The sequence below is a fragment of the Rhincodon typus genome, chromosome 18 (assembly GCF_021869965.1).
Source record: "Rhincodon typus isolate 14 chromosome 18, sRhiTyp1.1, whole genome shotgun sequence".
NCBI lineage: Eukaryota > Metazoa > Chordata > Chondrichthyes > Orectolobiformes > Rhincodontidae > Rhincodon > Rhincodon typus.
Genome location: NC_063349.1, coordinates 48825480 through 48838639, shown reverse-complemented (window position 1 = coordinate 48838639; position 13160 = coordinate 48825480). Strand labels below are relative to the sequence as shown.

General features: G+C 41.9%; 1 protein-coding gene across 1 annotated transcript in view; it reads left to right on the top strand.

Moving 5' to 3' along the window:
* Nucleotides 1–122: 122 nt before the first annotated feature.
* The window catches only part of LOC109927333 (SLIT-ROBO Rho GTPase-activating protein 1-like), a 224465-nt gene continuing 211427 nt past the window's right edge, over nucleotides 123–13160 (top strand). Inside the window, exon 1 of the mRNA XM_048607949.1 lies at nucleotides 123–800. Coding sequence (XP_048463906.1) covers nucleotides 734–800 — 67 coding nt within the window. The 5' untranslated portion in view covers nucleotides 123–733. The remainder of the gene's footprint in view (nucleotides 801–13160) is intronic.

The following is a 13160-nucleotide window of genomic DNA, read 5'->3' as shown; positions in this document are numbered from 1 at the left end:
TGCGTGTGTGAGAGCCCCGTCCCCTGGCCCTACCATTGGTCACAGACGTTCTATTTCGAACGTTGCCCCGGCGACGGGAGACGGGATTGGTCAGAGTTTGTATCAATCTTGGCCGGGGGCTGGTTTCCGCTGTCCCCGGTGAAAGCTGAGTCAGTCTCTCCAGCAGCAGGAGCTGGGGCTGTGGTAAAGTTTAATCCTAGGCAGCTCTGAGCAATCGCGGGATTGCAATTTCCTCTATTCCCACTGACCACCCCATCCCCCTACAACATTCTCTCTATTTCTCTCCACTGAGACTGAGAGAAGCTGCGGATTGTGTGAAATGTACTGTCTCCCTCGTTGCTGCTGAGGTTTTAAGAGTCTTAAAGACCCGGAAAAAAAACAGGAAGAGGGAATCAGTGGTGTTCTGTCAGCGCTGCTGCAGCTAATACACCAAGTTTGCAGAGTTCTGTGACAAACCGCGACCAAACGAAAATGCTTTGCAAACTTGTACATCAGTATCACCAGGCTCAGCAGCGAATGGTGCAGATCGCCTTGTAGTTAGGTGTCTGTGCACATCTCTCTCTCCCTTTCCTCTGGGATCACCAGGGTGACCAAGTCAGATTCCGACTGTGTTCAGCAACTCACTCCTTACCACCTTCCGAGTGAATGCCAACGACAGCGGGCACGGATTTTGGGGCGTTATTGTAAAGGACGGCACGTAGAGCGGCGAAGGAGTTGGAGAGGGGGCCAGAAGATGTCAACCCCTGCCAGGTATAAGAAAGATAAAGAAATCATAACCGAGTATGAGGCGCAAGTCAAAGGTAAGATGCGTTAACGCTTCCTATTGTGTGTGAGGGCTGGCTCTAAGGCTGTTGAGTGTCACGGATCCGTTTGTAAAGGTTGCCCATACGAAAGCAATAGTGTCCAAACTGAGCCGTTGTAGCGGGGGTTCTGTGCAGAGGAAAAAAATTAAACCGCTCGGTGTAAAAGGGGATTTGCAATTCAAACGAGCGAGGCGTTTGCAAGTGTGTGACATGACGCGAAGCTGCAGGAAACGAGAAAAACCCTGTTTGAATCTGGTCAAAGCATTGGGCCTTCTCCTGTTTAGGATTGATTGAAGAATGTTTCAAATGTCGAACTTTCATCCAAAAAAAACCCCCAAACTGCCCTGCCTTTCCCCCACCCCCGAACACAGTCCGGTAAGACCAAACTATATAAACCAGCTTCCTGGGGGGGGGGGGGGGGGGGTTTACATCGATCTAAATAAAACAAAAAAGGGGGTTAAATTCCTTGATTTCTAGCTTTGACTGTTTTCCCATGTGGCTTCCAGCGTCAGCCGTAGAGATGGCTTGATCCCCTTCTTTGGCTGCCTTCCAGCAAAGTTCAGTCTTCAACTGGAAGTGGGGTATTTCCAGTTATTTTGTGCCAGACGACTTGCTTCAAGCTCCGGCTTTGCTCCAACCCGGTATCTTGCTGTTCAGAGTTCAGTTCATGGACAGGAGAGAAGGAGGGGCGACTGGGAACATGTACTGTTCTCCCAGCACAGTGCAATTTCGCTTGCAATGTTTCCTCCCGCGTCGTTAAAGTTCCATTTCTATAAAATCATTTAAAAAAAAATAAACCCGCCCTGACAACCCCCCACCCCCAAAAAAAGATACAAGCTAGCGGTGAATAAATTGGTCAAGTATTAGGGAAAGTAACATTGAAACATGCTGCAGCGATTTGCAATAGTCACACACACACAAAGCACAAGTTGCATCTTAAATCACTAATCTTTCCGTTCCAAATCACCCCCTCTCCCCTGACAGGATGCTTCGGAATAAAGTGCTGGAAAAATTCGGCAGCATCTGTGCAGAGAAAAACAGTTAACATTTCGAATCTAATGTCTAAATCTAATAAGAGACAAAGCGGACTCAAAATGTTTATCCGTGTTTTCTCTCTCCACAGATACTGCCAGACCTGCTGAGTTTCTCCAACACTCTGGTTTTATTTCAGATTTCCAGCATTCGCAGTATTTTGCTTTAGTCTGAACTAAAAGATTCGCCCTCGGCAAGTCAGCATCCAAGGCAGTGAAACTGGAATAGGTTACTTGCTAGGGTTAGCAACTAACTTATAACCTAATTTTGCATCGAGATCTAAACTGTTTAAAAAAAAGCATACTTTTGGATGCAAGAATAGAAATTGCTGGAAAAACTCAGCAGGTCTGGCAGCATTTGTAAAGAGAAATCGGAGTTAACCTTCCTCAGAACATACTTTTGGATAAGCCTGTGTTTTTTTTTTAAACACGAAACAAAACAGAAATTGTTGGAAAAGCTCAGCTCACGGTTGTACTGTAAGAGCTTATTATGTAAAAGTGGATCCAGGAAATGAGGACGTTGGGTACCACATTGTGATCCTTCAGAAGTATTTTTGCAGCACACACAAATGTACTCCAAACAGGTTAACATTGGACCACCGCTGAAGTAGGACACGTGTCCCCTATGTTGCTGAAGTTGGAAGGTTGTGTAAATCTAACCCGAAGTGTTTCCTGTTGCTGCTTACGGGGAGAGGCGCAACAGTTGATGTTTGCAGTAACGCCTTGTTAGCATTACACTAATGTTTGTGTCTGAACTTTTATTGATCGACGGGGGAGAAAATGCAAAGCTCCTCACCCCGCTGTATGCCAATCATTTTGCAAAGGAATCGCCAGATAGTATAAATAGACTCGTGTGCTGCGGCACAGCTGTCTGTGAACTCACATTGGGAGTGAAGGTGCGGAGATAGAAACTGCATAAACATGATTAACTGGTTCCAGCCAGGGTGTAAACTTCCAGGAAGTGATGATGAAAGCACATTGTGAAATCATCAGACATTGGGAAAATGGATAAAACAGCCATGTGGATCACAGGCTTTTCTTTTTGAATTGTGATTCACATCCTGGGAATGTATTGTCAGTAAACAGGGTCTTTTTTCAGCGCGTTTCCAGCTAAATAATACTCGAGATAGAAGCTCTGCACTAGCGCGGAGGAAATGTTAATTTGCTGTAAAACTCTTAACCCGTTCCTTGTGTGAATCCTGCTATTTCAGCTATCCAGACATTTGGTATTGCAAAGAACAGAGTGCCCATAAAGTCAATGTCTATAATTAAGACTGCAGTCAGTCATTAGCCAACCTCAGTTATTTCTGTTTGACTGACAGTTTCAACATAACGAAATAGTTTTTTTTCCCCAGGTTAACTAATTTCATGTCCAATGATAACCCAACACTTCTGTTTTATTCATGAAGGGCCACTCGGCCCTTCGAGGCTGTTCTACCAGTCAGTAAGATCAGGGCTGATCTGATTTTTAACTTCAACACTATGCTCCTGCAGATCCCAATAATCATTCATCTCATTGGTAATCAAGTCTGCCTTAAAACTATTTAAACATTCAGCATCCACTAATTTTTAAAGACTCTTAGCCCTCACAATAAAATGTTTCCTTGTCTCTGTTTTAAACGGACAATCCCTTTATCTTTAAACTCTGACCCCAGTTCTAGATTCCCCCCACAAGCGGAAACATAATTTTCGCATCCACCCAGTCGAGTCCCCTTAGGATCTTGTATGCTTCAATTAAGTCATCTCTGACATTACTAAATTTCAACAGACAATTAGTCTGTCTCACTTTTCCTTATAAGGCAATCTAGTCAATCAGTATGTGGGCATTACTGGCTGGGCCAACATTTATTGCTCATTCCTAATTACCTGGACAGTTTGTGTCCCCCACATTGCTCTGATGTCTTATGTAGGCCAGACCAGGTACAAATAGGAGATTTTCTTACTGAAAGAATGTTAGTGAACCAAGTAAGTTTTTTTTATAGCAACAACAGTGGTTACATAAAAATCGAAAGAACTGTGGATGCCGTAAATCAGGAACAAAAATAAAGTTGCTGGAAAAGTTCAGCAGGTCTGGCAGCATCTGTGAAGGAAAAAACAGAGTTAATGTTTTGGGTCCAGTCGTTACATGGTCGGCATTCAGCCAGTTTTAATTCCAGATTTTATTGAAATCAGTCGTCTCTAACAATTCGCAGAACTAATGTTAAGAAGGCATTCAGCACACTTGTCTTCATTGCTCAGACCATTGAGTATAGGAGATGGGATGTCATGTTGACGTTGTACAGGACATTAGTGAGGCCTTTACTGGGTCACCCAGTAAAGTTCTGGTCACCCATTTATAGTAAGGATGTTATTAAGCTGGAGAAGATTCAGAAGAGATTTACCAGGATGTTGCTGGGAATGGAGGCTTTGAGTTAACTGGAGAGGCTGGATAGGCTGGGGCTTTTTTCCCCTGGAGCATAAGAAGTTGAGGGTTGACCTTATAGAGGTTTATAAAATCATGATGGGTATAGATGAGGTAAATGACAGGTGTTTTTTCCCTAGGGTGGGGGATTTCAAGACTAGGGGCATAATTTTAAGGTGAGAGGAGAAAGATTTAAAAAATACCTGACGGGCAGTTTTTTTTACACAGGGAGTGGTTTGTGTGTGGAATGAACTTCCAGAGGAAGTGGTGGATGCAGGTACAGTTATAACGTTTAAAAGACATTTGGATAAGTACATGAATAAGAAACGTTTGGAACGATCACCATAATGCCAACACTGCATCATATTCATGATGGTTGTAAGTTTTAAAAGTACAAAGCTGTCATGGGAAACTGGTTCAGCTGATGAACAGTCCATGTGCACTGACTTGTGGAGTGAGGCACTCAATGAAGAAGAGGTGCATGCCGTAAATTCTTCGTTCATTAAAGCTCCTGAAATCATCTGAAACTGTCCGGAGGCTAAGCTTTTCTCTGTGGGAGGTACAGGTTCCAGAGACAGTCAAAGAAGTGAAACTCTTTAACACTGTCATCAGCTGGTGTGGAGCCCTGTTGACAGGACATGGAAGCAAGTTTCTTGTCACACCCTTCTCCCTGTGTACGGAGAGTGGAGTTGTAGATTTTACATTGGGGAGGGGTGGGTTTCGATGAAAAGCAACTAATAGAGTGTTCTGTTTGTGCCTTCAGTTTTTAATTATCTTCTTCAATGTCGTTTTCGAAGTTGACATAATTAAGTTCACTCGTCATAAATGAACAGGTTATTTGTGATATTACTAGGATGAAACTTTGGCTGTACATTCTATGTAAAACGGCTAATGAAACAGCTCATTGGAACCGTTGCATTAGTGCCATTATTTATAATGCATCAGAATTTCCTCATGCCTTCGATTCATTTTATTCCTCTCTCGTGTCCTCTTAAATGCATCTCTGCAGTTCGTCTGAACTGCTCTCTGTGGTAATGAGTTGAATATTCTAACCATTCTTTGGATAAAGTAGTTTCTGTTGCGTTCCCTCATAGATTTATTAGTGACAGTTTTATTTTGGTGACCTTTAGATTTGATCCTCTCCAAAAGTGGAAGCATTCTGTTGAGATGCCAACCCCCCTTTCTCAGATTTTAATAAGCTGGAGTGAGAGCGTATTTGTAAAGTTCAGTTCCAGTATATTGTGCGGGTCTTGGACATGGTAGCAGTATGTGCTCATGAATGTTTAACTGCAGTTGGCGAATAGATTTCCAACGTCAGCAAATTGCAATGCTTTATTCATAAATACCATGCCGGTGTGTCTATTCTGCCCTGAATTACCATCAAAGCCTTTAACTGTAGCGCTTTATATTTTTGCTGCGCTATGTGGCATTGATCACAAATGGACACAATGATCATTTTGTTTAGCTGAAAAGCTGTTTTTCAAAGCGGTTTGACAATGCCCTTGCATTGCTGTATGTCTGTGCCTAACTACTCAGTGTTTTGGAAGATGTGATCTTAGAAATTGATTTGCTGCATATTTTTTACAGAAATTGCAGTTCCAAATTAAGTATCACTGCTACAGCTTTTAGTTCTATGTGCCAGCATTCTAAGTATTCAGAAGCTCTTTTATTTTAAAAATAAGTGAATAAGTCAATAAAAATACTCCGTTGACAAAATGGCTAATCTCTTACCTGATATTCTTATCACATACTGCAGTGCAATGTCACTTACTGAATGCCCAGTTTTGTTTTGTACATGTGTAGGAATAGAATGGATTCTGAATTTTATACAGCTTGGTTATCCTAGCACCATTACGTTCAATAACTCTCTGCATTTTAAATTCAAAACTGTTTCAATAATTGAATTCGTACATTATGGATTTGCTCCCCTCTTGACGTTAAGCTGCCATATTTATATTCCAAGAAGGGTGGGTTATCACCCAGCTTTGCCTATGTTTTGCTACAGCCGTTTTAAAGTCCTTATCCATACTTCTGTGGTCTCCAGATAACACTGTTCCAGTACGCCATTGTGTGACCTCTTACCTCTCTCCCTCCAAGTGGCCCACGTTTAAAGTAGCCGAGATTTGAGTGAAGCCAGATCATGTGCACACCAGTCCACCACCCCAAGCAGATGTTATAATTGCCCACCACCCCAGATGCTGAAAAGGACTGCGATGAACTGCCTGCAAGTGTGGAGGAGGCAGACTCAATTGAAGCATTCAAGAAGGCTTTTGGTGATGATTTGAATTGAAACAATGTGCAGGATTATGGGGAACAAACAGGAGAATGGCTCTAAGTCATAACGCTCACTTGGAGAAATGGTGCACAATTCTGATTAAGTGTGGAAATTAGAGTAATGCATCAAACTCAACGTTTGATCCTTAGAATAATACTTATAAGGGCAAATTTATTACTTAGGCTAACAAGTATGTTTAAGTGATGTAATGCACAATAGCTATAATGTCTTGTTTGATGTCTCAATGGTATTATTTATTGAAATTATATGCTATTATGAAACCACCAGAACTGATGGAAGGCGATACCACAGAAAGATGAGTGTGGGAAAATCATTCAGTGATTGTGACATAATGAGGGACAAACACAAGGCTCGTGTAAGGTGTTAGAGTTGTCTATAAGTGAGAGACATAAATATGGTAAAATAAGGCTTAGTTGCTGCCCATCAGGTCTTAGCCCCATGTGATCCAACATCTTCATGATGTGGCTCCTTACACACGTGCTCAGTAGTTATTGTTAACCCTTTACTCTACAACTACTGAAAGAACAACATCAGTGCAATTATTGTGGAAACAATTTTTTAATGTTCGCTGTAGGCAGGTGAATCACTTGGTTGAACTGCTGCAGACCATGTGGTGCAGTTGTGTGCCAGTGGCTTTAATGCAACTAACTGGCAAGATATGCCATTTCAGAGAGCAGTTAACAATTAATTTCACTGGTTTGGGTCTGGAGTCACATGTAAATCTTTCAGGTAAGGATGGCAGATTTACTTTCCCTGATCATAAGTGAGCCAGATGGAGTTTTATAAACCAGTAGTTTCATGGTTAGCTATTTTTATTTATTTATTCCCACATTAATTACATAGAAACATAGAAAATAGGTGCAGGAAGGAGTAGGCCATTCAGCCCTTCGAGCCTGCACTACCATTCATTACTGATCATGCAATCTCAGTATCCCACTCCCACTTTCTCTCCATACCCCTTGATCCCTTTAGCTGCAAGGGCCAAATCCAGCTCCCTCTTGAATATGTATAACAAACTGGCCCCACAATTTTTGTGGGCGAGAATTCCACAGGTTCACAACTCTCTGAGGGAAGAAATTCTTCCTCATCTCAGTCTTGAATTGCTCACACTTATTCCTCGACTGTGACCCCTCAGTCTGGACTTCCCCAACATCAGGAACATTCTTCCCTCTTTTAGCCTGTCTAGTCCTATCAGGATTTTATATGTTTCTGAGATTTCCCCCGCATTCTTCTGTTACAATCCTGAGATTTGAACATGTGTCTCTGGATCATTAGTCCAAACATTTGGGTTATTTGAAACCATTGCCTCCATGATCCACTAGTATACTTCTCAGTCATTGCTACAAAATGTGCCCTTGCTGTGGCATCTTTGCATATATATTCCAGAGTTTATACCCTTTATACCACCTGTTTCCTCACTGTGCAAGGCCCAACCAGATCATGTAATTCCTAGATCAGAACTTTGTTTTCTTTATTCTTTTGTGGAATCCTAGTGTAGCTGGTGAGGCCAGCATTTGTTGCCCATCCCTAACAGGCATACTAACTCATTTCAGAGTTAAGAGTCAAACAAATTGTGAATCTGGAATCATATATATGAGCCAGACCAGGTTATGTTGGCAGATTTTCTTTCTTAAGGACATTAGTGAACTACATGAGTTTTTGTGACAATTAATGACAGTTTCATAGTTACCATTATTGAGATGATTCTAGATTGTATTTAGTTCTATTATTTTTATTTAAATTCTACCAGCTACTGTCATGGAGTGTGAACTCATGTTCTTCAAACAAGGTATGGGTCTCTGGATTCTTTAATCAGTAACGTGACGATACCATCAGCTTCCCCTAAATGTAACTCCTCACATTGTGCTCTCGTCTGCTTTCGTGAGATTGATAGCTGATTGGGTGACGATAAAACAAAACCCATTCAACTAAAATGCAGAATTGGTTAACATAAACTTGTAACATAAAAATATAAATGTTTACCCCGCCCCCCAACTGCAACAAATCCAAAACACATGCATGCACACACCCTCACTCTTCAACTGTATATGACTCAAAAATTCTGATAAAACAGAAACTCCAAAACAACAGCCATAAACTCAGTCCTGATGCAGTGAGGCATTTTCTCAGAAGTGAGTTAAAGCAATCAAGACCAGAAGTTATCTGAAACCATATAGTTTTCAAGATTTGCTTAATTTTATGAAACAAAAAGTTCCAATGTGTCTTTTCCTTGATCTGTATGTTTAAAAACAAAAATCCTGATATATCCACAATCTTTCAAACTCAGATCCACAGAAGCGTGAAGCATCGTCAGTAAAATGGGCTCTTGCTGTACTGTAATTGATGCGTTTGATTTAAGGAAGCAGAATTCAAAAGTTACTTGTTAGCTGCAAAATTGATCAGGCTGTCAAGTATTGCCAACTGTATGGCATGAATTTGTTCTTTTCCTCAACTTACTTTCCCACGCTGAAATGGAATTTGCTGTTACCTAGAATGTCCACACTGTCTGCCACAGTGTGCTGTTGTGCTAATTCACCCTGTCCATTAAGGATTCCCTCCACACTTCTGTAAGAAATAACTTACTTAGCCCCCACTGTACATTCTCCCAAACTGTTTCGCAGCCAATGAAGTGTAGTCGCCAGTTTGCCTACACAGTTCCCGCAAAACAGCAATAAAGTAAATGAACAATTTTTTAAATTAATTGGCATTCAGAACTTTGGCCAGGAGTCCCCTGTTCTTCCTAGAATAGCACTATGGAATCTTTTCCACCCACTTGAGGGGGTAAACATAGCACTCAGGTATAGCTTCAGCTGTGCTGCATTGAGAGCGCCAACCTAGATTAGATTGTAGGGCTGTTGTGGTGCTGTTTTAGTGTCCCTACCTCTGAAACAGGAGATCTGGGTTGAAGTCCCATCTTCTCCAGAGGTGTATCACTGAGCAGGTTGAGTTTAGAAACTATGCACCTCTCAACCAGGAGGCCTGGGTTCAAGTCCCACTTCCCCAGAGGCATATCATAACAACTCTGAACAGGTTAATGAGAAAAATATCTAGTTTGAGTTGTGTGCACAAATTCTGGAGTAGGACTTGAATCCACAGCCTTCTGACCTGGAGGCAAGGGTGCTACCTACCACTGAGTTGCAGGTGACAATATACATTTTTTACTTGGGTCCTAAGATCTATGTTGACAGTCTTTTGGCTTTCTCTACATACCTACAACAATTCTATACATGTATCAGCAGCTATTGGTGCTCAAACTCGGGAAAGGATGTATGAGTGTGGTAGCTACATTCCATAAATTAGTACAAAATTGCTTGTTCTGCACATGTGCGATATACAAGGTAGTTTTAATTTTTAAAAAAAAAATTTCTTCTCCTGAATTATGTTTTCCAATAGATCTCCTTATTCAAGTAATATTTTTATCTCCAGAATTGATATGGGTAAATAACAATCTGTAGTTAAATCGAACTTTCTAAGTTGATAGCTTATGGTAACATTGCTACAATTTGGAAGTTAAGTTTATTCTTGGCCAGAACTTCTGGATGACGTAAAGTGAAAAACTGATGACTGGGCGTACGCCAAGGCAATTTTCCATCATTCTCCTGATGTAGCTTTCCAAGTTCCTTGAACATTCAGCCTCTTTTTTTTTCCGTGGAGTTCAGCCTTGGTACTTTTCTGCTCATCAGTGAAGTATGCTTGAGAACATAACTGAGTTTCACTCCCCCGTCAATTTTATCATCTCGCCTCAATGTCAAACACTCCCAGGACAGATGCAGCCACGGCCAGCTGCAGAATTCTTCACTCCTTTCGCCTTTTTCCAAGTGAAGTCAGTCTAAGGGCTCCATGACGTGGACCAATGTGAAATTAAGCAAAAGGTTACATCCATGGGAGGGAGAAAGTAGAGACTGACTCAAATGTATCAACGCAAGCAAAAATATCTGACTCTGTCCCAATAGGTTGTCTTAATCCCAAGCTAACGGGAACTGAGATTTTAACCAATAGTGAGAGATGTACATCCTGTCAGCATTTGGTCAAAGTCTGCAGTGTCAGAAAAATGGTGCATTTAGAATGAAACTTGGGTTTCCTCCGGGTGCTCTGGTTTCCTTTCACAGTCCAAAGATATGAAGGTTATGTGGATTGACCATGTTAAATAGCCTACACTGTCCAGTAATGTGCAGGATAGGTGGATTAGCCATGAGAAATGCAGGGTTACCACGATAGGGTAGGGGGGTGGATCTGAATGGGATGCTCTTTGAAGGGTTGGAGTGGACTCGATGGGCCAAATGGTCTGCTTCCACACTGTGGGTTTTCTATGATTTTATGAAACCCTTGAATTTTGTACAACCTTTAATGATATTCCAAAGTTCCTTTCTTTTAATTTGTTTTTGGGATGAGGCCATTGCTGGCTATGCCAGTATTTATTGCCCATCCCTTATTGCCCAGAGGGTGTGGGTTTGGAGTCCCATGTAAGCCACATCAGGTAAATATGGCAGTTTCCTTTCTTAAAGGACATTAGTGAACCAGATGGGTTTTTCCGACCAATTGGCAATGGATTCATTAGACTTCTATTTCCAGATTTTTAAAAGAAAATGAATTCAATTTCAAGCATCTGCCCAGAACATAACTGAAAACAGCAAATGCTGGTCATCACAGCAGGTCAGGCAGCATCCATGGAGAGAGAGCAAGCTAGTGTTCAAGTCTGGATTACTCTTCATCTGACTCAAAACGTTAGCTTGCTCTCTCTCCATGGATGCTGCCTGACCTGCTGTGATCTCCAGCATTTGCTGTTTTTTGCCCACAATGTTACCTGACTTTCTAAATTAAAAGTCCAATGATAATGCCAGTAGGCCGTTGCCTCCCCAATGAGGAGTTTTTGAATGGTTATTCAGGTTGTTAAAGTTTAGGATTTGTTGCAATATGGGAAATATGCCGCTGCCAAACACAATATGCCAATGGCCAGATAATCTGTCTTTTAGTGATGTTGATTGAGGAGTAAACATCGGTCAGGACAGTGTAGTGAACCTCCGTGCTCTTTTTCATATGAGCACTCTTGGCATCTTCTAGGTTAACCAGAGAGAATCTTGGTTAATGTCTTTTGAAACTTCCATCAGTGCAGCACTCCCTTGTCCCTGAGATGTCTTACTCGATCTTTGTGCTCATTTCTCTGATGTGGAGGTGCTGGTGTTGGACTGGGGTGGACAAGGTCAGAAATCACACGGCACCAGATTATAGTCCAACAGGCTTATTTGAAAACGCAAGCTTTCAGAGCGTAGCCCCTTTGTCAGGTGAAGGGGCTACACCCCGAAAGTTAGTGTTTTCAAATAAACCTGTTGGACTGTGACCTGGTGTCATGAGATTTCATTTCTCTGGAGTGAGACTTGAAACCACAACCTTTGGACTCCAAGGTAAGCACTTTACCCACTGAACCACTGTTTTAATGTATCCCCAGTCCTGCACCCAGGCTTTGCGTAGTTCTGCGTGCTGTCATTGTGTTAAGAATTGGAACAGTTCCTGGCATTACTTTTAAAGTAATGTTTTCTTCTTTCACTTGGTTGAATTTTCCTCTGTTTGTGGTGTGCTGTTGGAACTTGTATCTTCCATTACTGCGGAGGTTACAGCTGCCAAGTTTCGTATGTGGCTTTATATTATTAACTGATGTGTTGCTTCATTAAAGCTGCATGAATCAACAATGGTTTTCTAAATTATTAGCAGCTTTTAGGATAGGAGTATCCTGAACAGAGAGCTAGAGAACTAGCCCACTTTAAAATCTCACAACTATAAAACATTAGGGAGGCCATTTGGCCCAGAATGAATGTGCTAGCCTGTTGAAAGCAAATAGTCCCATAGTCCTAAAAAAAGATTGCTATCTTAACTTTACACTTTACTGCCTTTTGAAAGTTAGGTGTGAATCTGTTTCCACGGACCTCTCAGGCAGTAGATTCCAAATCTCTATTGAGGCTTGAGGTTTGGATCTTTTATCAGGACTTGTTCTGTTGGATATTCACCACACCCTTTTCTTTTACAGATACTTTTTTAAAAATCAGTCATGGGATGTAGGCATCATTGGCTGAACTTAATTGACCTGGGGAAAGTGGTGCTTCTTGAGCTACGGCAGGCCTTGGGTGTTTGTACACCCGCAGTGCTTTTAGGAAGGGTGTTCCAGGATTTTGCTGAAGGGACATTGATCTAGATCCAGGGCTGGATGTTGTGTGGTTTGGAGAACTTTGAAAGGCGTTTCTGCTCCCATGCTTCTGCTGCCCTCATTCTCCTTGTGGGTAGAGGTCATGGGTTTAGAAGGTGCTGTCTAAGAAGACTTGGTGAGTTACTGGAATGCGTGTTGTGGGAGCGCACACTGCTGCTACTGTGCATCGGTGGTGGAGGCAGTGAACGTCGAAGGTGACGGATGTGGTGCCAATCAAGTGGGCAGCTTTGTCCTGGATGGCATTGAGCTTCTTGAGTGTTGTTGGAGCTGCACTCATCTAGACAAGTGGGAAGTATTCCATCACACTCCTGACTTGTGCCTTATAGATGGTGGACAGGCTTTGGGGAGTCAGGAGGTTAGTATTTGCTTCAGGATTCCTTGCCTCTGATCTGCTTTTTTTAAGCCACTGTGTTCATCTGTCTGGTTCAGT